Source organism: Odocoileus virginianus, chromosome 4 (assembly GCF_023699985.2).
Source record: "Odocoileus virginianus isolate 20LAN1187 ecotype Illinois chromosome 4, Ovbor_1.2, whole genome shotgun sequence".
NCBI lineage: Eukaryota > Metazoa > Chordata > Mammalia > Artiodactyla > Cervidae > Odocoileus > Odocoileus virginianus.
Window position 1 is genome coordinate 87,154,356 of NC_069677.1, and position 22,292 is coordinate 87,176,647.

General features: G+C 42.6%; 1 protein-coding gene across 2 annotated transcripts in view; it reads right to left on the reverse strand.

Annotated features, from left to right (window-relative positions):
- Positions 1–3,751: 3,751 nt before the first annotated feature.
- The window catches only part of KCNJ6 (potassium inwardly rectifying channel subfamily J member 6), a 330,242-nt gene continuing 311,701 nt past the window's right edge, over positions 3,752–22,292 (reverse strand). For both annotated transcript variants that reach the window (XM_070466983.1, XM_070466984.1), the window contains exon 4: positions 3,752–21,548. In XM_070466983.1, the coding sequence (XP_070323084.1) occupies positions 21,223–21,548 (326 nt within the window). In that variant the 3' untranslated portion in view covers positions 3,752–21,222. The remainder of the gene's footprint in view (positions 21,549–22,292) is intronic.

Here is a 22,292-nt window from a genome sequence, read left to right on the forward strand (position 1 = left end):
TCTATGGCTGCTATCGTCACTTGGATTGCAAACCATGAAGGTACTACGCTTTCTCCTCCATCCATCCAACACCCATTCCCCAACCCACCCATCTACCTAGTCATCCATCCATCCACTAATTCATCCATCCATTCCTCCACCCATCCATCTACTCATCCACCCATCCTTCCACTTGTCCATTCATCCAAACATCCATCCATCCATCCAACCATCCGTCCACGTACTCATCCATCCATCTACCCATTTATCCACCCATCCATCCATCCAAACATCCATCTGTCCATCCATCCATCCATTCATCCACCTACCCATCCATTCATCTATCCAGCCAAACATCTGTCCACCCACTCATTCATCCATCCACCCATCCATCCACTCATCCATCCATCCATCCATTCATTCACCCACTCATCCATTCATCTGTCCATCCAAACATCTGTCCACCCACTCATCCATTCATCCACCCATCTATCCACTTTTCCATCCATCCACCCATTCATCCATCCATCCTTCCATCCCTGCATCCATTCATCCAAACATCCACCCATCCACTCGTCCATCCATCCATTCATCCATCCATCCATCTATTCAACCATTGCCCACTCATCCATCCAACAAAAAAGCATTGAGCACCAACTAAGTGCCATGTATTATGGAAGGTGCTGGGGACAGATGGGTGAGACAGTCCTTGGCTGTAAGGAGTTTGTTGTCTGCTGGGGACACCAGACAAGAAGGGTTAATGTGCAGTGCAGTGCTAGTTTACGAGCTTTCAAAATATAGATTTGGAAGCCTGCTAGGGTCAGGGGAGTCAGGGAAGGATGTCTGAGCTTCCCAGATGGCTCCAGATTCACATGCCAGGAGGAAAAAGCAATGTTTTCAAGGTCTAGGTGGCCTGGGAGGGCGTGCTCTGTTGGTGAATGTAGACATTTGATAAAGGGGGCTTGTGGGGTGGAATACTGGCCCATCCTTATGCGCCCAGCAAGGAGTGTGAATGTGATGCTGCACAATGGTGATTATTGACCTGGGCCCCGAGGACAGGGGTTCATAACCTCTCCTCCTCCTACAACAAGGCAACTCCATCAGAGAAAAGTTTCTGCAGCTTAGTTCGGAAACCACCAGAGTAGATGAGGATGCTCCAGCTATGGGTTTGGCTGGGGAATTGTTCTAGACAATCCCTCTGGGGTAATGTGGAGGGTGGTTCCAGGGGAGTCAGCAGGGATGGGGGCTCTTCTCTTGGGCAGCTGAAGGGGTGGGAGCATTCCCGTGGGTTTCTTTGGGCCTGGGGAGCACTAAGTGGGACGGATGGGCAAGGGGCTGGGGGATGCAGACAACACGTCAGTAACACTGCTGGGCGCAGCAGCAAGACTGGGTGGGGGGCAGACTAAGAAAGGTGGGATAAGATAGCATCGGTGTCCTGAGAGCCTTATCTTACATCCCGCAGCCTCTGGAAAAAGACATAACCCAAGTATGTGTGCTTGTGTGTGTATAAATGTATATAGGGCTTCCGCAATGGCTCAGTGGTAAAGAATTCACCTGCAGCGCAGGAGACACAGGAAATGTAGGTTCGATCCCTGGGTCAGGAAGATCCCCTGGAGGAGGGAATGACAACCCACCCCAGTATTCTTGCCTGGAGAATCCCCATGGATAGAGGAGCTTGGTAGGCTACAGTCCATAGCGTCGCAAAGAGTCGGACACAACTGAGCGACTGAACACACACACACACACATACACACACATATTTACCAATTACCCAAGACATTTGTTAAAATTGTCATGAACATATTTGTAGAGCAAAACTGTTTTAAAAAACAGAGAGGGAGAGAGTGGGAGGGTATGAGAGAGAGAAGCCAGCGCTTTGCTATCACACCCAGAAACATAGGAATATGCTCTCTTATGAATGAGCCGTATTAACTCCATTCCTAAAATAGTTTTAGTGCACTGCATTTTCAGAAAAAGGGAAATAGCCCAGGTCCAAAGGAAAGGTTCCTGCAACACCGTCAGCTGTTTATGGGGCTGTCCTGCCTGTGACCCTGATATTGAGGACAGCAACGCCCCCATGCTACGGGTGAGGGCCACCCGGCCACCATCACTGGTGACCAACCCCAGGTGGATTTTCACACGCCTTCTCCCACGCGTGTTGTGGTGCGAGGCGCCTGGGCTGGACTCAGGGCCTTGCTCTGTGCCTCCCCGGAGAGGGCGGGCGGCCAAGCCTCTGGAGTCAGAGCTGAGATGATGGATGCGGCCAGAGCCAGCCCCTTGCAAAGTGGAAAACAGACCATGGAAAACCCTCTCTTAAGAATGATTCTTGAGTTCAACATTGGACCTTGTCAGATATTGTTGAAGTCCGCTAGTGAAGATACTTAAGGGAATTCCCTGGTGGTCCAGTGGGTAGGACTCTGTGCTTCTGCTGCGGGGAGGGGAGGGGTCATCCCGGGTCAGGGAGCTAAGATCTTGCATGCTATAGGGCAAAAGCAAACAAACAAATTAAAAAAACACCCAAAAAAACCCCAGAAGACAGAGCTGTGGGAAGCAGTTGTGAATCTCTGTGAGTCCCGAGATGCCTTTCATCTTTTTGTTGCTGTCGTTACAATTTTTTAAAAAAATTCCCATGGGAGGATAATTACCTAAGAGTATTGTGATGGTTTTTGTCATACAGCAACAGGAATTCGCCATAGGCGTATATGTTTTCCCTTCCTTCCGAGCCAACTCCCCCCCCCCCCACCCCCGCCCCGCCCGTTCCTCCAGGCCATCATAAAACCTGGGATTTGGGTGCCCTGCATCATACATCAAACTCCCACTGATGATCTGTTTTACATATGGTAATACTTCATGGGCTCCAAAATCACTGCAGATGGTGACTGCAGCCATGAAATAAAAAGACGCTTACTCCTTGGAAGAAAAGCTATGACCAACCTAGACAGCATATTAAAAAGCAGAGACATTACTTTGCCAACAAAGGTCCGTTTAGTCAAATCTATGGTTTTTCCAGTACTCAGGTATGGATGTGAGTTAGACTATAAAGAAATCTGAGCACCGAAGAATTGATGTTTTTGAACTGTGGTGTGAGAAGACTCTTGAGAGTCCCTTGGACTGCAAGGAGATCCAACCAGTCCATCCTAAAGGACACCAGTCCTGAATATTCATTGGAAGGACTGATGTTGAAGCTGAAAATCCAATACTTTGGCCACCTGATGCAAACAGCTGACTCATTTGGAAAGACTCTGATGCTAGAAATGATTGAGGGCAGGAGGAGAAGGGGGCGACAGAGGATGAGATGGTTGGATGGCATCACTGACTCGATGGACATGAGTTTGAGTAAACTCTGGGAGCTGGTGATGGACAGGGAGGCCTGGCGTGCTGCAGTCCATGGGGGTCACAAAGAGTTGGACATGACTGAGCGACTAAACTGAACTGAGCTGAATATTTCATGAGGTGCAGACATCTAGCAGGTATTGGATGGGTCCCACCTGGTTGGGCAGGTGAGGGAAGGAGCAGGGCTGACCTGTTGCTGGGATCTGACTATGGGCAGAGGAAGGGGAGAGGCAGGTGAGAGATAGGAGGGAGAACAGAGGGAGAGACACACACAGAAAGAGAAAGAGAGAGGGTGAGTTAATCTGAAACCAAGATATGTTTCTTGAACTATATGGGCAGGAGGTCTGACTTCCTGGGTGATCCTGTGACAGGTTATGGGGCTTCAAAAACGATTCATGGCTTTTTTTGGACACACATATACATAAAGAAGAAACCAAGACCATATCAAATTTCGTTTTTATTGTTCCAGTCAAAAAAAAGGAGGAACACCTCAATATGTAAACAGTTACCCTAACACAGCGAGTTCTTAAAGATATATATTTTTTTAATTCTAAAAAAATTTGGCATTGTAGTGATTCCTTAATACATAACTTGTGCTTTCGCGCGTCGCATGCTTTCGCCTTGGTGTTGTGGGCAGACGTACTTGGAGTTGGGTTACAAAAGGACTGAAAGGTGGTCAGGAGCCAGACCAGTGCTTGCGCCCTACCTGGCTTTCCTTTCCAAAAACTGGTGGAAAGGTTGGCGATATTGACTTCAGAAGCCGATCTAGTTAGCTATCAGGAGGAAAAGTCAGAAGACTTGTAGGATTTTGGAAAAATCCATTTTCTTTCTTTCTTTCTTTTTTTTTTTTTCCAGTTTATCACTAAAGGATCATTGGTTTTGCTCAAGGAAAACTTCATTTTTTGCATTGTATTGTTTAATATCTATAAATCTCTCTTGTAATTACCCCTGTTTCATGATTTTGTTGGACATGTAGATTACTACTAAATGCTATTGGAATTCTACCAACGATTTATTGTTTTCCACAGATTTACTGAATCATTTCAACTTGCTTGACAGTGTGGCAAGGACATTTTGCTTTTTTTTTTCCCCCAGTAAAAGTCATTCTTTAAAAAAAAAATTCAATCCTAAAGCCTTGAGAGCTTTTTATGCACAATGGTGGGTTTCCTAATAAATGCTACTGTGCAATTCTTTCTGTGGTCTGTGTTCCTTAACCTGGAATCCTAAGTCTTCTACAATGTAGCACCAGTTTTCAAAATGCATATTTTATCAAATCTTACAATAAGCTATCTCTCCGCATCTGGGCTGGCCTGGCTACCATCTCCCAATCTTGCTTTTTGTGTTTGCCTAGCTTTGGACCCTCTCTCGTGCTGTCTCCTCAAACTGAAAGGAAAGCCCTCCCCCTTGGATCTCTATATTATTCCAAATCCCATTTTAGTCTCGAGGAATGTCAGGACGAATTTCCCTTCCTTTCTCAGGAAACCATTCCTAAGGGCTTATATATGGAAGCCAACCTGCTGTCTTTAAATTTCAGGACAGCTGGTATACCCTCTATATTAGGTTGTCTTATTCTGAAAACTAGAATATGTTAATTTCCCTCTATGCCTTAATATTTTCATTTGTAAAGTGGGAGTCCCTATTGCTCACCGGGCTCCCATGTGGCTCATGCCCTCAGCATGTGTTGACATATGTTGAGAGCTTGTAGCCGTGAGGTTGGTTGTAGGCTTATTGAGGGCAGAGGAAGTCACCATTTCTTAGAATCTTCAGGGTAACTTGCCTAGGATATCACCCCCTGCACTGCAACCATTCATGGCCAATACTCAGTCCAGCACATGTAGATAGCACGGGGCATCTGCTTCCAGTATATTTTGAGTGGAGTTTTTTCTTTGTCTAGTTGGTGACTTACATCCCTGAGAATGGAAATACAAGTGTATGCCTGCTCCCAGCATTGGTGAACTTCATGCACCTTGAAAACGAAACATTTTATTTCTCTGTAGGTGAGATTTATCAAAAACTCAAGTTTTAAAGACTTTCTGGGAACAGCATTTAATCTCTTCTTAGAAAACAGCATTTTCTAGGAATAGAAATAGACATGCTGTGCCTGGAACACCAGCGTGCACCCCAGTGACACCCTAGCTTGATGACTTGGTCTCAGGAGTGCCTGGGCTTTGTTTTATGTAAGCAGTTCCTGACAGTTCTGCGTGGTGGTAGGAAGGAGAACTTCTGGGTCCATAAAAACATGGATGTCTACAGACATGCAACGCTCAAACCAGATTTAGACTTCTCAATTTCGCAGATTCAGATTAAAAAAACTATTAAAGTTTAGGCACTGCTGAGGACTTTTGATCTGTTGAACTTTGCAGAATAATTTTCTGTCCTATGAAATGGCTCACAGAACCACCTCACGTTTTACAGGGCCATAGTAATGTTTTTGGCCTTATTATTGTGCTATTTTATTAGAAAAGGCAAATGTCATGATTTATCTTTCAAATAAGAGAGGAAGAGGGTGATATGGTTGAAATAAAGCAGTTGAATGAAAACGTTAGTATGGTTTAAGCTTTTTGCCTCCTTAATTATGTTTTGTGTTGTTTAGTATCAATTATTATTATTATTTTTTGGGCTAGCCTGGGGTCCTGGATGCATGCTTCAGGGAAGGTAGAGCTGTATTCAGGTTAAAAGTAAGTTGTCAATAACCTGCTGGGGCTGATCGAGCTCTTCATGGATGAACCTGCAAGGTGTAGGCATGCACTTATTTTCTATTAAAGACACTATATTTCCTTGGGGCATTTTTTTTTTAAACTGTAGAGGAGCGTATAGTGCTTATTTAGTAATATCTCATTTGTCTAGAAGGCAACCAACTCACACTTACAGCTTGTCTATTTGCTACAGGTAGTAAAAGAGAGAAGAATGTAGTTGGTGAGGGTGTGCTGGTGACAAGCACATGGATGGTAATGAAATTTCACTGCCGTCTGCAAAGGAATCAGTGAAACTCTTAAAAGCATCTAAGACTTAAATCTAAATCATCTTGGGCTTAGTTAGTGTAAGGATGGAGTACACCAGATCTGATGGTGACGTACACCAGAACTGAGTCACAGAACTGAAAGTGTGAGATTCAAAGGCTTGCTGAAAAAGATGAAAGTAAGAGCAGACACATTTTCTCCTCTATCTTAACTGAAACACTCACCAAGATAAACCACATTCTGGGCCATTACACACACTTTAACAAACTTAACAAAGAGTAGAAATCATGCAATGTCTGTTTTAGACCGCAACAAAATTAAACTAGAAATCAATAACAGAAAGATAGGTGGAAAATCTCAACGTACTTGGAAATGCAAAAACATAATCTAAATAACTTACAGGTTAAATAGAAATCTCAAAAGAGTTAAAACATATTTTGGACTAAATGAAAATGGAATTACAACTTATCAAAATTTGTGTGATGCTTGAAAGAAGAGCTTAGAGTGATTGAGAAGGAAGAAATAAATTTCTCTTTTCAGAAGACATAGTTTTCTATGCAGAAAATCTGAAATAATCAACCAAAAAAATACTTTGCAACTAATAAGCCATTATAGCAAGGTTGCAGGATACAGGGTTAATATAAAAAACCTATATGCCAGCAATGAACAAGTGGAATTTGAAATAAAAATCACACCATCGTTTACATGAACACTCTCCCAAATAAAACACTTAGGTTTAAATCTAACAAAATATGCATGAGGAAAACTACAAAACTCTGAGGAAAGGTATAAAGATGAACTAAATAAATGGAGAGATAGTGCATGTTCATGAATAGGAAGAGTCAATATTGTCAAGACGTCAGTTCTCCCTAAAGTGAACGATAGATTCAACGCAATTCTAGTCAAAATCCCAGCAAGTTGTCTTGTGGAAATTGACAGACGGATTCTAAAGTTTGTACAGAAAAAAAAAAAAAAGTTTGTACAGAAAAACAAAAGATCCAGAGTAGCCAAACTAATATTAAAGGAGAAAAACACAGTTGGAGGACAGACACTACCCCCTCTCAAGGCTTATTATAAAGCTACAGCAATTAAGACAGTGTGGTACTGGTGAAAGAACAGACAAATAAATCAGTGAAACAGACTAGAGAGCCCAGAAATAGACCCACATAAATACAGTCAACTCGTCTTTGACAAAGGAGTAAAGGCAATACAGTGACACGGAGACATTATTTCAATAAATGGTGCTGGAATAAAACTGTACATTCATATTAAAAAAAATGCATCTAAACACAGGCCTTACATGTTTCACAAAATTAACTCAAAATGGATCGTAGATTTAGATATAAAATGCAAAACTATAAAACTTCTACAAGAGAACATATGAGAAAAGTTAGATGACCTTGGGTATGGCAATGACTTTTAAAATACAACACCAGAGGCATATTTCATGAAGGAAAAATTGATAAGCTGGTCTTCATTAAAATTAAAGATTTCTGCTCTGCAAAAACACTGTCAACAGAATAAGAAGACAAATCACAGACTGGGAGAAAATATTTGCAAAAGACTCATTTGATAAAGCACTATTATTCAAAATATACAAAGAGTTCTTAAAACTCAACAATAAGAAAGTAATCTGATTAAAAAATGGGCAAAGAGATAAAACACACACATTTATGGTCTACTAATCTATGACAAAGAGGCAAGAATATACAAGGGCAAAAAGAATTTCTTCAATAAGAGGTGCTGGGAAAACTAGACACCTACATGTAAAAGAATAAAATTAGGACACTCTCTAACACCATACACAAAAATAAACACAAAATGGATTAAAAACCTAAACGTGAGTCTGGATACTTTAAAACTCTTAGAGGAAAACATAGGCAGAATACTCTGAGATAAACTCAAGTAAGATCTTTTGATCCACCTCCTAGAGCAATAGAAATAAAAACAAAAATAAACAAATGGGACCTAATTAAACTGAAAAGCTTTTGCATACCAAAGGAAACCATAGCAAAGTGAAAAGACAACCCACAGAATGGGAGAAAATATTTGCAAATGAAGCGATTGACAAGGGATTAATCTCCAAAATATACAAATGGCTCATCTGGCTCAATAACAAAAAATCAAACAACTCAATAAAAATAAGCAGAAAACCTAAATAGACATTTCCCCAAAGAAGGCATGCAGATGGTCAAAAAGCACATGTAAAAATGCTCAACGTCGCTAATTGTCAGAGACATGCAAATCAACACGATACTGGTCAGAATGGCCATCATCAAAAAATCTACAAACAGTAAATGCTGGAGATGATGTGGAGAAAAGGGAACCTTTTCGCACTCTTGGTAGAAATGTAAATTGATATCACCCCTATGGAGAACAGTATGGAGGTTCCTTAAGAAACTAAAAATAGAGTTGCCGTATGATCCAGCGATCCTACTCTTGGGCATACAACCAGAGAAAACTGTAAGTTGAAAGGATACACTCACCTCAGTGTTCGTTAGAACATTATTTACAACAGCTAAGACAGGGAAGCCACTTAAACGTCCACTGACAGAGGAATGGATAAAGAAGATGTGGTCCATATATACAATGGAAAATTTCTCAGCTTTGAAAAGGATGAAATAATGCCATTTTCAGCAACATGGATGAGCCTAGAAACAGGTACCCTGACTGAAGTCAGCCAGAGAAAAACAAATATCATATAATAATGCTTGTGATTGTGGAATCTAAAAGAATGGTACAGATGAACTTATTTACAAAACAGAAACAGAGCAAAAAAACAATCTTATGGTTACCGAGGGAGGGGGGAGAAATGGATAAACTGGGAGATTGAAATTGGCATATACACATGACTGTGTTCAAAACAGTGGCTCAGTCAGCAAAGTCAGCTCTCCTCACTCACGCAGTCAGGAGACTGCTTGCAATACAGGAGACCTGGGTTCGATTCCTGGGTCAGGAAGATCCCCTGGAGAAGGAAATGGCAACTCACTCTAGTATTCTTGCCTAGGAAATTCCATGGACGAAGGAGCCTGGCAGACTATAGTGCTTGGGGTCGCAGAGAGTCAAATATGACTGAGCGACTAAACCACCACCAACATGCACAAAATAGATTACTGAGGACCTACTGGATAGCATGGAGAGCTGTGCTACATGGGGAAGGATCTAAAACAGAGTGGGTATATGTACATGTATGACTGATTCACTTTGTCATACGACAGAAACTAACACAACATTGTAAGTCAACCATATTCCAATAAAAATGTTTAAAAAGTGGGCAATTACCTGAACAGACACCTCATCAAAGAGGAAATACAGTGGCAAATAAGCATACAAAAAGATGCTCCGTATCATATATCATCAGGGAAACGCAAATGGAAACAGTGAGACATCAGTGCATCCCTATTAAAGTGGCCGACATCCAAAACACTGAAAACTCCAAATGCTGGCAAGAACGTGGAACAAGAGGATTTATTGTTTGTGGTTGGTGGGAATGCAAAGTGGTCCAGCTACTTTTGAAGACAGCTTGGCAGTTTCTTCCAAAACTAAACATAGCTTTATCTTATGATCCAGTGTTCATGTTCCTTGGTATTTAACCAAATGGGGGAAAAAAAAAACCAAATGTCTACATAAAAAACCTGCACACAGATATTTATAGCAGCTTTATTCATCATTGGCAAAACTTGAAAGCCATGAAGATGTCTTTCGGGATGTAAATAGGTAAATAAACTGTAATATATCGGGACAATGTAGGACTATTGAGCCCTAAAAACAAATGAGCTACCAAGCCATGGAAAGATGTGGAGGAACTTAAATGTGTATTGCTAAATGAAAGAAGCTAATCTGTAAAGGCTATGTACTGTATGATTCCAACTCTATGTCGTTGTGGAAAAGGCAAAACTGAGGAGACAGTAAAAAGGCTAGTGGTTACCAAAGGTTTAGAAGGAAGGAGAGATTAAAAGGCAGAGCACAGAAGGTTTTTAGGGCAGTGGAACTATTCTGTAAGATGCTACCATGGTGGATACAGTTCATTATATGCTACAAATTTCTGAAAATTCAGAGTGTTCAACACCAAGAGTGTACAACGCCAAGAGTGAGCCTTAATGTAAACTACTGGACTTTTGTCATGATGATAAATCAGTATAGGCTCATCAATTGTAACAAATGTAACCACTTTGCTGGGAGATGTTGATGATGGGGGAGGTTGTACACTGTGGGGACGGGGATATATGGGAAGTCTCTATTTTTTCACTCAGTTTTGCTGTGGACCTAAAGCTACTCTAAGTAAGACAATAAAGTTTATTGATTTGAAAAAAAGATGAGAAAACAGTTTCAGAGCAGTTCATTGATTTAGTCAAGACCATCTGGCCTTTCTAGGGATGGAACCAGGGCCAGAATCCTACTCTTCCTCGGACTGAATCCAGGTTTCCTCTGTACTAGTTAAATAAAAGGCTGCTTCCTGACCCACTGCCTGTGAGTTCAGGGCAATGTATTGTATATTTAGAAAGAATACCACAGTGGCGGTGGGAGGGGCAGGGGAGAAGTGGTTGTTATTCTGATGGCTTTGCATTTCTGGAAATTCACTTACGTGGACCAGCTCATAACTGATTGGGAAGGATGTGTGTATGTGTGTGTGTGTGTGTGTTTAAATGCATGTATATTTGTGCAAATGTATATATGTATGCAGGGAAGGGATTGTTGCATTTGTCAACTGATGTGTTAGTTATGAAAGACTGAAAACTCCCACTGCATTGTGTAATGTTTAGCACAGTCTTTTTTTCTTCTAGAAAAGGAAAAAAAAAATCACATGAAGATACAAACAGAGAGGAACCCCAGGAGAAGAGGCCACATATCTTGCTGGTGCCTGTTGTTATTGTGTTAGAAAGTAAGATGGAAGTCAAACTGCTCAGGTTGTGATAAATTCTCACTTTTCCGCTAGCATCCCATTTGAATGTGGCCAGGTGACCAAGTGAAGTACAGACTCTGGGATCTGGTCTGTCTGACTGGTAGACACGGGCGTGACTTAGAGGTTTGCACATTAAGACCCTCCCTCTGAAAGCAAGTCCTCATCCTGAGCATCACCGCCTCCAGAGTTTCCCTGAGGTCGGTGTCCAGTGAGATTGCTACAGAGATGTTTCTGGTTAGCATAGTTTATTCCAGTCGGATTCACCGAGCCTGACTGAACCGAACTCTGAAATCTTCAGAGCTAAATTCCACTTCACCTTTCATGCCAACATAGAGGAGTTCTGGAGAAGACTCTTGAGAGTCTTTTGGACTGCAAGGAGATCCAACCAGTACCTCCTAAAGGAGAACAGTCCTGAATATTCATTGGAAGGGCTGATGCTGAAGCTGAAACTCCGACACTTAGGCCACCTGATGCAAAGAGCTGACTCATTGGGAAAGACCCTGATGCTGGGGAAGATCGAAGGCGGGAGGAGAAGGGGATGACAGAGGATGAGATGGTTGGATGGCATCACCAACTCAATGGACTTGAGTTTGGGTAAACTCCAGGAGCTCGTGATGGACAGGGAGGACTGGCATGCTGTGGTCCATGGGGTGGTAAAGTTTCAGGCACAACTGAGCGACTGAACTGAACTGAAAGGAGTTTTTCTCAGGTTCAAAGCCACATGGAAAATGGCAAGTTCAAGGAGAAACAATGTTGAGAGAACTTTGCATCCTGGAGGCAAAAACGAACACTTCCAATTGGAGATTAGGTTTTCTAAAAAAATTTATAAGTAAAATTTAAAAGTCTCATTTGTGTGTCCTTGAGTTTATTATTGAAGCACTATTTGACTATTTGTTTTGGACCAAACTTTATCTTTTATGTAGAGATTAATGAGATGGTGGCTCTTTGGACATATATCAGAAAATGTGAATTTAGTTTTGGTTTTGGAATCTTTTTAAAGGCAAATGTGATTTGAATGCGAGGGTGTGTGCATAGGGATGATGGCTTGAAGAACAGGTTTTTAAGGAGCTGTTTGGCCTCCTAAGTGTGTGCCATCCTAGGAATGTGAGATAGGAATACCTCACACGTGGCATGCTGAATAAATACCCATTTGCCTGGGCACTGCCCCTTGTATCCTCGGTTTCCCCAAGGCTGTCTACAGGTGGAACACTCCTGGGGAGCCTCAGCTCTCTGGGGCCTCTGCCACTTCTCATCAAAGACTCCGTAGAGTGGGCCATGCTGGTAGGCTGTGGTTGCCATGGCAGCAGCCGTGAATGATCCAGGTAACCAGGCACCACGTAGGGGCTAGGTTTTTCCCCAGGGCACAGTCTGTGCAGATGGTGGCAGAGGAAAGACCACTTTTCACAGGCAGGTATCTGGGTCACCATTTCAGAAACCTGCATGTGTGTGAGTTCACCGTTGTCCCTGCGAGGCTCTCATTTTAGATGAAGACTCATCGGGCTGAATAAAGGTATTTGTAACGATATTTGGCAAGCTGGCTAGCCTAGTCACAAGGACAAGAAAATTGCCCTGGAAAAGTCCAGCTTTCTCTTTGGCACAAGACTTCACTGATGTTCCGTTCAGTTATGGGCTGATGTCAAAATGCCCAACCATCACACATGGGCCCTCAGTGTCTCACATCTGTGGGGTAGGAGCAAAATATTCTACGTTTTGGTCTCAGGTAATCCGACCATGAATATATTACATGTTCAATTAAAACTGGTGGTAGACAATGAAGTAAGAGATAGGATTCACCCCAGAAATGGGCTTCCCACGTGGCACTAGTGGTAAAGAACTCCTGCCAAAGCAGGAGATGTAAGTAAGAGACTTGGGTTCAATCCCTGGGTCGGGAAGACCCCCTGGAGGAGGGCATGGCAACCCACTCCAGTATTCTTGCCTGGAGAATCCCATGGACAGAGGAGCCTGGTGGGCTACAGTCCATGGGGTCACAAAGAGTCGGACACGACTGAGGAGACTTAGCACGCACACAGTAGGTTCTCAGTTGCTGCTCAAGAATGGAATGAACACTCAGAGGAAGGTGCCAGGAAAGTTGGCTTTTGGAAGTTGCTGAGGAAGGAAATTCAGAAAAAGGAGCTGGGTAGAGTGCTTGGACAACCATCTGCAGTGATGTGAAAGCTCTGTGGGCACCTGGGGACAGCTTAAGTTGGGTCTCCAAGTGTGGCAATCCAGAGGTGTTCCTTGCAAGTAAAAAGAAGATCCTTGACTTTGCTGTCACATTTGGTGACTCTTCCAGGGGAAGGGAAAGAGATGCAAAACTTTTTGACCTGGCTTGCTTTTTTTTTTTTTTGGTTGTGGGGTGGATTTGAACACATCAAGACTCCTCACTTAAAAAGAGGGGACAAAGTCAGATCATCTTGGGAGATGGGTGAAACTGCTGGATGAGCCAATCAAGTATGTACTCAGGACACTGGGATACCAAAACGTGACAATTTCTAGAGGCTGAAGAATTAGGTAAAAAGGAAAATAAAGCAGTGAGGTGATCACCACAGGAAATGTGAACTCTCTGGGACTTTACACTTTCTTATTTATGTGTTAGTACTGCTTAATTTTGAGTTACATATGTTAGGGGCACCCCTGTGCACAGGGGACTCAAAAGGTCTTATTTCAGTTCTTCTAGGGAGGGTTATCATCTCTGAGCCACGTGGGTGCTCTGTGGGGTCAAGAGTGCTGGCCCAGTCAAGCTCAAAAGATGCAGTGTTCCCAGCGGACGCTTCTGGGGGAGTTGTCATCAGTTAGATGGGGAGAAACCAGGGCTGGAGGGAAGGACTCACCCAGAGGTGGTGGATATGACCAAGGCTTCTGCACCACCCAAGGCTGAGCCAAGGGGCAAGGGAAGGCGTGGCTCATGTGCATCCCCCAAGTCAGCCAGGCTGAGAGATGATGCCGGAAGGGTACTTGCTATGATGGAATCTGTGAACAGCATTCCTTCTCCTTCTCTAAGCAGGCTGGTTAAAGACCCAGAGGTTCCAATCTCACAGCTGTTGGGAATCCAGCTCTCTGCACTGCAGCTGATTCAGTTCTGCTAGCTGTGTTTAGCCAAGATAGACCCAGCATTGATGTACTTCATGAGGCATTCAGTTTGGACTGGGGAAATGGCAACCCACTCCAGTATTCTTGCCTGGAGAATCCCATGGATGGAGGAGCCTGGTAGGCTACAGTCCACGGGGTCGCAAAGAGTCGGACACGACTGAGCGACTTTACTTCACTTTAGTAACGCAAGGTTCCATCTTAGGCTCCTGGGACGTCTTGTTCCTTTGGATGGATATTTTATGATTTCAATTAGAACTTTAGATATGATGATGCATTGGGTGCTTATTTTACTAGGGCCTGTTGGTAGCAGGTATTTACGCTGCCTGAGAGAAACAGCCCTTCATATTCTTATAAAGATTGGCTGGTTGATATCATAGCATTCACGATCGGTGTTAATAGAGGGGGTGCGTAACCTTAATCTTGAAATGGTCGATTACGCTTTGTGAGCAGAAACATTTTGTTCTCTGAAATCAAGCTTTGTTGCCTATGTGGTCACAATTGTTTAACTGACCACAGAGCACATTAAATGTATGTCTATGGGTGTGGTGTCTAAGAATAACTTTTAAATACCATTTTCATTGGTGATAAATCTCAGTTACTTGGTCATGTTGCTATTTCAATGAGTTATTCTTGTGAGTGTTATTTTGTCACCTTTCCCCCATCGCTCTTCTGTTTGAATTAGGTGGCTGCCTGAAGCTTTCTTTCACCAAGGTAATGGGGCCAAGTAAAAGTTTGACTCCTTTTAACATTTACTTAAGTTTTATGGTGCTGAATGTTGAGATATTTTTCCTTCCCCTTAGTTATTATGCCATTCCATGCAGCTGCAAGATTGCAAGCTTCTTGCATGATTGCAGATACCTTCACCTAGTTTCAAACACAGGACCAAATCCATCTCAGTTTCCATCATTTATCTGTCAGCAATACAATATCACAATAATTTATTACAAAAATTTTTCTTTCCCACCTAAGTTCCAGGAAAGCACTCGTAAGAGAACTTGATGTATTTTTCAGTAGAACTAAATGGGTGAAAAATCTGGCTGACCTACGTCTGGCTTTGGAAATGCTTCCTTAGAAAACAAGTGAGTTCAGTCTGGTGATACTAAAGAGTGTAATTTAATATTGATTTATCTCAAAACCCCAATGTCTGAATTTCTTCGATCCAATATTTCTGTAGTTACCAATGTTTATCTTATACTTCAGATTCAGAAAGCAGCAAACAGCGCACCAATTCTTTTACTATGCCTCTGTTTCTTCCTGAGCACTTTTTCAAAGGACCTGTTTGTCTTTATTTGCATGTTAACCTTTTAGCTGAGTAGCCAGAGGAAGCCAGAACATGTACAACTAAACAGAAGTGGTGGCTTAGGCTTCTTATCATTGGTCAACTGTGGGCTAGAAGAGCCTGGCAAGGAAAGATGGAGAGACAGCTCAATAGTCTCGTTAGCTCTGTTCCAAGAAGGCATGAGAGGGAAGGCAGGCAGGAAGGGAATTTGTTTGGACCTGTGGCAAACAGTGCAAGTCCAGGCCACCCCACGCCCAGAGACTTGGGACCCAACCGCCTCCATATTTAAATTCCTGTGCATGTCGGCGAAGCAATAGCTCAGTGAAGGAATAGCTGGGAATTCCAATTTAAAAAAAATCATTCATTATTTTTAATTTTTAATATAGTAGTTTTACCATATCTCTTTCTGAAGTTGCTACTAAATCTTGCCTCGCTATTTACTCTATTTACCACCCTTGGGGAAATTGTTATAATAAGGAAACAGTTTTCCTTTGAGATTCAGCTCAAAGAAACATACAACTGTGGAGCAGTTGTCTCTCTTACTAAAAAATAAGTTATTTTTCCTCAAATAAACCTATGCACAATACTGGAAATAGATTTATACTGTAAAAGATCATCATTATTCTAAGTTGTCCAGGAATCTTTTAATAGTACAGTACAATATGCAATAGTATTTAATGATACTAATAGTATTTAGTAGTACAGTGCTGGGGTTGGCAAACTTCTCCTGTAAAGGGTCGGATAGTAGATACTTTGGTCTTCTGGCTATGGGACCTCTAGCTGATTAACTCAACTCTGCTGTGTATTGTGAAAGTGGTCACAGCAACACACAAGCAAATGGGTGTGCCTGTGTTCCTATAAAACTTTATTTATGGACTCAGGAATTTGAATTTGATGTCATTTTTACATGTCACTAAATATCCTTCTCTCTGTTTTATTTTGCACATGGATTTGAGACCAGGATCTGTAATTAACTGGACTTGTGGCCTTGAGGATGTTACTCAGCTTGCCCAAACCCTAGTTTTCCATCTGTAAAGTGTAAATTATAATATTCAACCTCTCATGGTAGATTAGAATTAAATGAGATAATTCATGAAAGTGCTCTGAATGCTCCAAAACACCACACAATATAGGGCGTACTACTGTTTCGCTGTTATTGTTCATATTGTATTTTGTCAAAATCAAATAGTAGCCTGACCAAGTTTTGACTTCTAGATGACACTGCATCCAGAAGCTATGACGTTAAGGACAGAAATACTTGGCGGAGGTGCGTTTTACTCAATTTTGAGTTAAAGGATGACATTTGCATAAATACAGGTCGGCCATAAAATCTAGAAACAAGATATTATTAGTTGACTCTATTGTAATGCAATATCAATGAAACTTTTATTAGGTATCTGTCACCTATATTTTTTTTACTTTATAGCCATCCACTGAAAAGAAATGATAGAAGACAAAGTTCACCATCTGTGTAAGACATTTAAATTTCAACTACCCTTAGGACTCCCTTGAATCACATAGAGTATCGCCCAAGTCATGGCAAGGCTGAAAACTAGCCAGACTAGTTTGGCAAGCTCTTTTGGAAATGACTATACTTTATTTATTTATTTTTATCTTGAATCACTTAGCTAATCAAAATCAAATAACTTCACATTCTTTCGGTGAGTTCAAATAGTTTCCTAATGGAGTTTTGTCCACTAGCGCCCACCTTCATAAACACTTTCTGAATATCCCAAAGATACTGACTTCAGCCTAAATACAAAAGCAAAGGGGTGGAAAAGTAAGAAAACGTAGGGAGAGAAAAACAGGAATGTTCCTTGGAAACTTAAAAACTTAGGCTTTTAAATAAAGTCATAAGTAATTTAAAAATTATAGAGTATCATGAAAAACAGACATTTCAGAGCCTTCGTTTTGTTAAACCGGCAAGAGAAAATTGTGCTTTAGAAACAGGCTGAGCTTTTTAGAAACAGCGGCTAGAATTAATAATATTCAGGAACATAAGATACTAAACTAAATCGATGGAACTAGAACTGGAGAAAGAGGGAAACAGCAAAAGCGAGGGTCGGATGGAAGAAGGGGTGGGGAAAGAGAGATTTCCTTCCCACGAACCTAGAGTGTCTATGTATTGGACCAAACCAGGCCAGAAAGCCATGTTTTGAAGAAATTGAAAAGCGATGACCTGACCTTACAGGGATCACAAGGGTGTTAATCCAAAAGAGTATAGTTTGCCCATGGGACATCCAGAAACATAAACAAGTTTATTAGTTACATAAACTGACATGAACAGGTGATCTTCTAGTCAGAAAGCATCTTGGGGTGGGTGGCAACAAGAATCTGAGGGTCTCAGCAGCCCCTGGGGAGGTCGTGCTTCCAGCTGAGTCCGTCTTTTCTCCAGATTGGGGTCAGCTGTGGCAAGTTGTAACCTTTAGCCTAAAGTTCCCATCTGGCTAATGATACGGTCATGCTTTTATGGGAAAGGGACTCAAATATGCCACCGGACAGATCAAAATATCAAGTTGAGAGTGATCCTCAGTCATTATGAATTTTGAAGTATTAAAATAGGCTTACTTATTTCAATAACGCTGGATTTTCTGTGGAAATAAACAAGGGACTGAGTGATCGGAGACTGGATATGGTGGAAGAGAATGGGTGGAAACTGTACAGTCATCTTTGCTGAACTGTCGATGAAAAACACCTTTCAATACTTGCTACTTAGGAAATTCAGTCTTAATGAGCTTCTTTCAGTTCTTTCAAATTTTAACAGTTGACACAAAATACACTGTTAAACTGTGTTAGCAATAATTGTAGAAAAATAGACATGTTTGATAAGGACATTCTAATAAAAGGTTCTTCTGGAGCATCATCATTTAAAGATTCAGAGGCTCACATTACAAAAACGAGATTTGGTTCGTGTTCTGTCTCCAGCCACGCTGACACCAAAGACAGTGAGAAAAGGGGAAAGACCTCACACTCGGTGTCCCATCACAGATACAGAACTGACACTCGTGTCTGCCCAAAGAGTTGGTAGGGCTCTTTGTTCAGTTGTGCTCAAGGGGCCCCACCTGCTCTTCCAACCGGACAACAGTCTGTGTTTCATCCTTCAAGCCTTAGTAAAGCATTTGCAAAGGCCCATTGAGACTCCAGGAGCTACATTAGCAGACTTTTGCAGCCCCAGCTGGTCTTACTTTGTGCTACCATGCGCCTTTCCCTGCAACCCTGGTGATGCTGCAGGGTTAGCGTCCCCACGCAAGAGCGCCCTTTCCAAGGCTACAGGGAGGCAAGGCCGCAGCGCTTCCCTACAGCCTGGCAAGAAACACACGGGGCTCCCTCCTCCTCAACTGCAACCTCCTTTTTGGAGTGTGTGGAATGAAAAAACAACTCAACACATATTCAATGCAAAAAGTGAAATGTTGGCAAAGAGGCGAGAGCTACGGCCAACAGTTTTGTTTTCCACACCATCAGTGCCAAGATGCAACTGTCTTAATACAAGGTGTCAGAAGTGGGAGAAGAGAGACACCCCCTCCCCCGCCATGTCAAATTTAGGAGTTGCTTTATCTCTGGGACATGCTTTTTAGTACACGAGGCCCCCAAACTACAGTGAAGGCCTGTGATATCTGGTCGGGGAAGGCAAGGGCAACAGGGAGTGGCAGCTAGTTTGAGCTCTGCGACCTCCACGGTGCAAAGCCTCAAACTGAGCACAACCACAGGAGCTGAAAATGAACTTGGATCCAGTCAATGAATATCTGTGATGGATGGTTGTGTTAGGGAACACACAGTTTATAAACGCAAAATTAAGGTGAAAGATCTGTTTCAGTGGAAAATCTCCACCTGCCCTTGAGGTTTTGTCTAAGATTCTCTTCTTTCTCTTATTTTCTCGCTTGAAATTTTTTTTCATTTTTGAAAATTAGATTTTCAGCACAAAATATTGTTCCTTCCTTCCCTCCTTCTCTCCTCTCTTCTTTCTTTCTTTTTTCATTTACCTTTGCAGATTAAAATGAATTAAGATTGTCATTTTTTGGTCATTTTCTTTGACTGGGAGACACTTTGAATTTATAGTTTCTAACCTGTGGCATACTCTAGAGCAGGTCTTTATTAGATGATCACCAAGATTGTTGATCTAATCATTGAATATTGAGCTCTGGTAATTTCATAGTAATAATAATAATAAATACCAAGGCAAGGAATTCTGATGGCTAAGCCCCTAGATACAGGAAGAGTGTCAGATGGAGTCAAGGTGTGAGCAGTGATTATAGTATACTTTGCCCACTACAAGCCATCGTGAATTTCATGACTTTAGACCCAAACCATCTTTTATGAACTTACCATGTCTCATCTTTAAACTGTGATTGTAGAGTGGAAACAGTTGGAGAAATGGTTTTGTAGAAGAAAAGGTTCTCAAACTGTGGTTCTACAAAGGGTGAAACTCACTGGAAAAGCATCAACACATCATTGATGGGAATTCCCTGGTGGTCCCATGGTTAGGACTTGGCACTCCTTCCCCCGCCAGAGCCCCAGGTACAATCCCTGGTCAGGGAACTAAGATCTCATAAGCTTTGCAGAGTAGTCACCCCTACCCCTCCACCTCACCCCTGCTAAAAAAAAAAAAAAGAAAAAAAAAACCACACACATACAAGAAACAAAAAAAAATGCACATCATTGGTGGCATGCCAGAGCATGTTCTCCTCCTGAAATTCTGCCCCAAGCTAGTCAGTGAGGTCCTTGTAGTCTTAAAAAAGAGACCTCAGTTTTGTAAACATTTCACAGTATATCAGCATATTGGTGGTGGGTTTTGCCATCTACTGGACCTCTAAACTTCCCCCAGACCTATGGCTTATTAGAGTCAACGAAAGGGAACAGTGAGGTACCCAAACGGATGCCAGTCTGGGACACAGAACAAAGGCCATGCACTGAAGGGCCAGCGGTCAGTGGGATCAAAGAAATCCAGAAAACAGAGACATCAGAACAGAAATGCCCACTGTACTTTGGGGATCTTTTTTTTTTTTTTAAATCTTATTTCTAAAGTTATGTATCTAAACCTACATTGATTTTACATCTATGTACAGTATTTAGAAGTTGTGTTCTACAGTACTTTTGTACATGCTGGGTTTTATTACTAACTGCAAAAGAAAATAATTACATAAGGCATATATATGTACAGTGTTTTGTCTTCACCTCACCTGGGTCCTATAACCGCAACGCCCACAGAGGGCAAGCACCTCGCCCTGTGGATGAAATTTATTGAGATGTGTAAAACGGAGGGCTCGACTCCATGTCTCACTGCGTGAATGAATAGGCACCAGGGACCTTCCTCGTCATATCCCAGGAAAACTCTTCGATGCGCTCTTTTGAGTGATCTGCTATTTTACAACACATGCGGGGGGAGTAGCGTAAATCTCTGGTCAGATGTGCCCCATCCCGGGAGGAGACCAGGCTGGGACCACAAATGAGGGCATATGACACCTTAACCCAATCTGCAAGCTACCTTGTCAATCTGGATTAACTGAGAGGGCAGGTGGATATTTTACACCTTGAAGATTTGTTTCCTGGTAATGCCAAACTTAAATATAAGGAAAGAACAGAGTAAGAGACAGAAAAGAAAGAGAATGAGAGACAAGGGAGGGCTGCAGGGGGTGGGGTTGGGGGTTGGAGAGGAGAAGGGGTGGTCCCGGGCCCGGGGACTAAACTTTGGATTCATTCTCTAGGTTTGCCACGTCACCATTCCTCTCTGTCTGCTCCTCAGGGCTCTTGTCCTCCTCCTCAGTCTCCAGTTCCGCGTGTTGGTTGAGTTTGCTGGAGACAGACCAGCTCAGGGGCAGCTCGGCCCTGCTGGCCAGCTCGGCCAGCTCTTTGGCACTGAGAGATGGGGTGCTGGTCTCATAGGTCTCATGGAAGCTGTTGTAGTCGACTTCATAGAACCCGTCCTCCAGCGTCAGGACGGGTGTGAATCGGTACCCCCAGAGGATCTCACTGGTGATGTAGGAGCTTCGAGCTTGGCACGTCATCCCTGCAGACAGGAGAGCAGAAGCGTTAGTGTGTGTGTGCGCGTGTGCGTGAGCGTGTGCGGGCTTCCCACTGACCAGGGGACTCAGGGAGCTGGGCAGTACTGCTGTGTGTAGCGTTGAGACTGCGACCTGCATAGGCTGTTGTAACAGGGAGAAACAGATCTGACTCCATATTTTATCTGCTTCCTTTAACCTTTGCACTCTGTCGCTTTTGCTGCAACTTACGAATGTTGCCTATACCTGAAATATACAGGAGAGCCCGTTTTCAAAGTTCTGACCTTTGAAGGTACAACACTGTCCTATTCGTACAGAGATAAAAAGTTGCAGAACAGAGAATAACATTTGTCTTGCTGGAGTTTACAGGAAGGTCATGACCTGAACTATGTGGACAGCTGCCAGAAGAAAGGATTCCCCCTCTGAGAAGTTTGATGCTTTTGAACTGTGATGCTGGAGAAGACTCTTGAGAGTCGCTTGGACTCCGAAGAGATCCAATTAGTCCATCCTAAAGGAAATCAGTCCTGAATATTCACTGGAAGCACAGATGCTGAAGCTGAAGCCCCGATACTTTGGTCACCTGATGCAAAGATCCGATTCATTGGAAAAGACCCTATTTCTGGGAAGGATTGAAGGTAGGAGGAGAAAGGGGTGACAGAGGAGGAGATGGTTGGATGGCATCACTGACTCAATGGACGTGAGTTTGAGCAAACTCCAGGGGATGGTGTAAGACAGGGAAGCCTGGCGTGCTG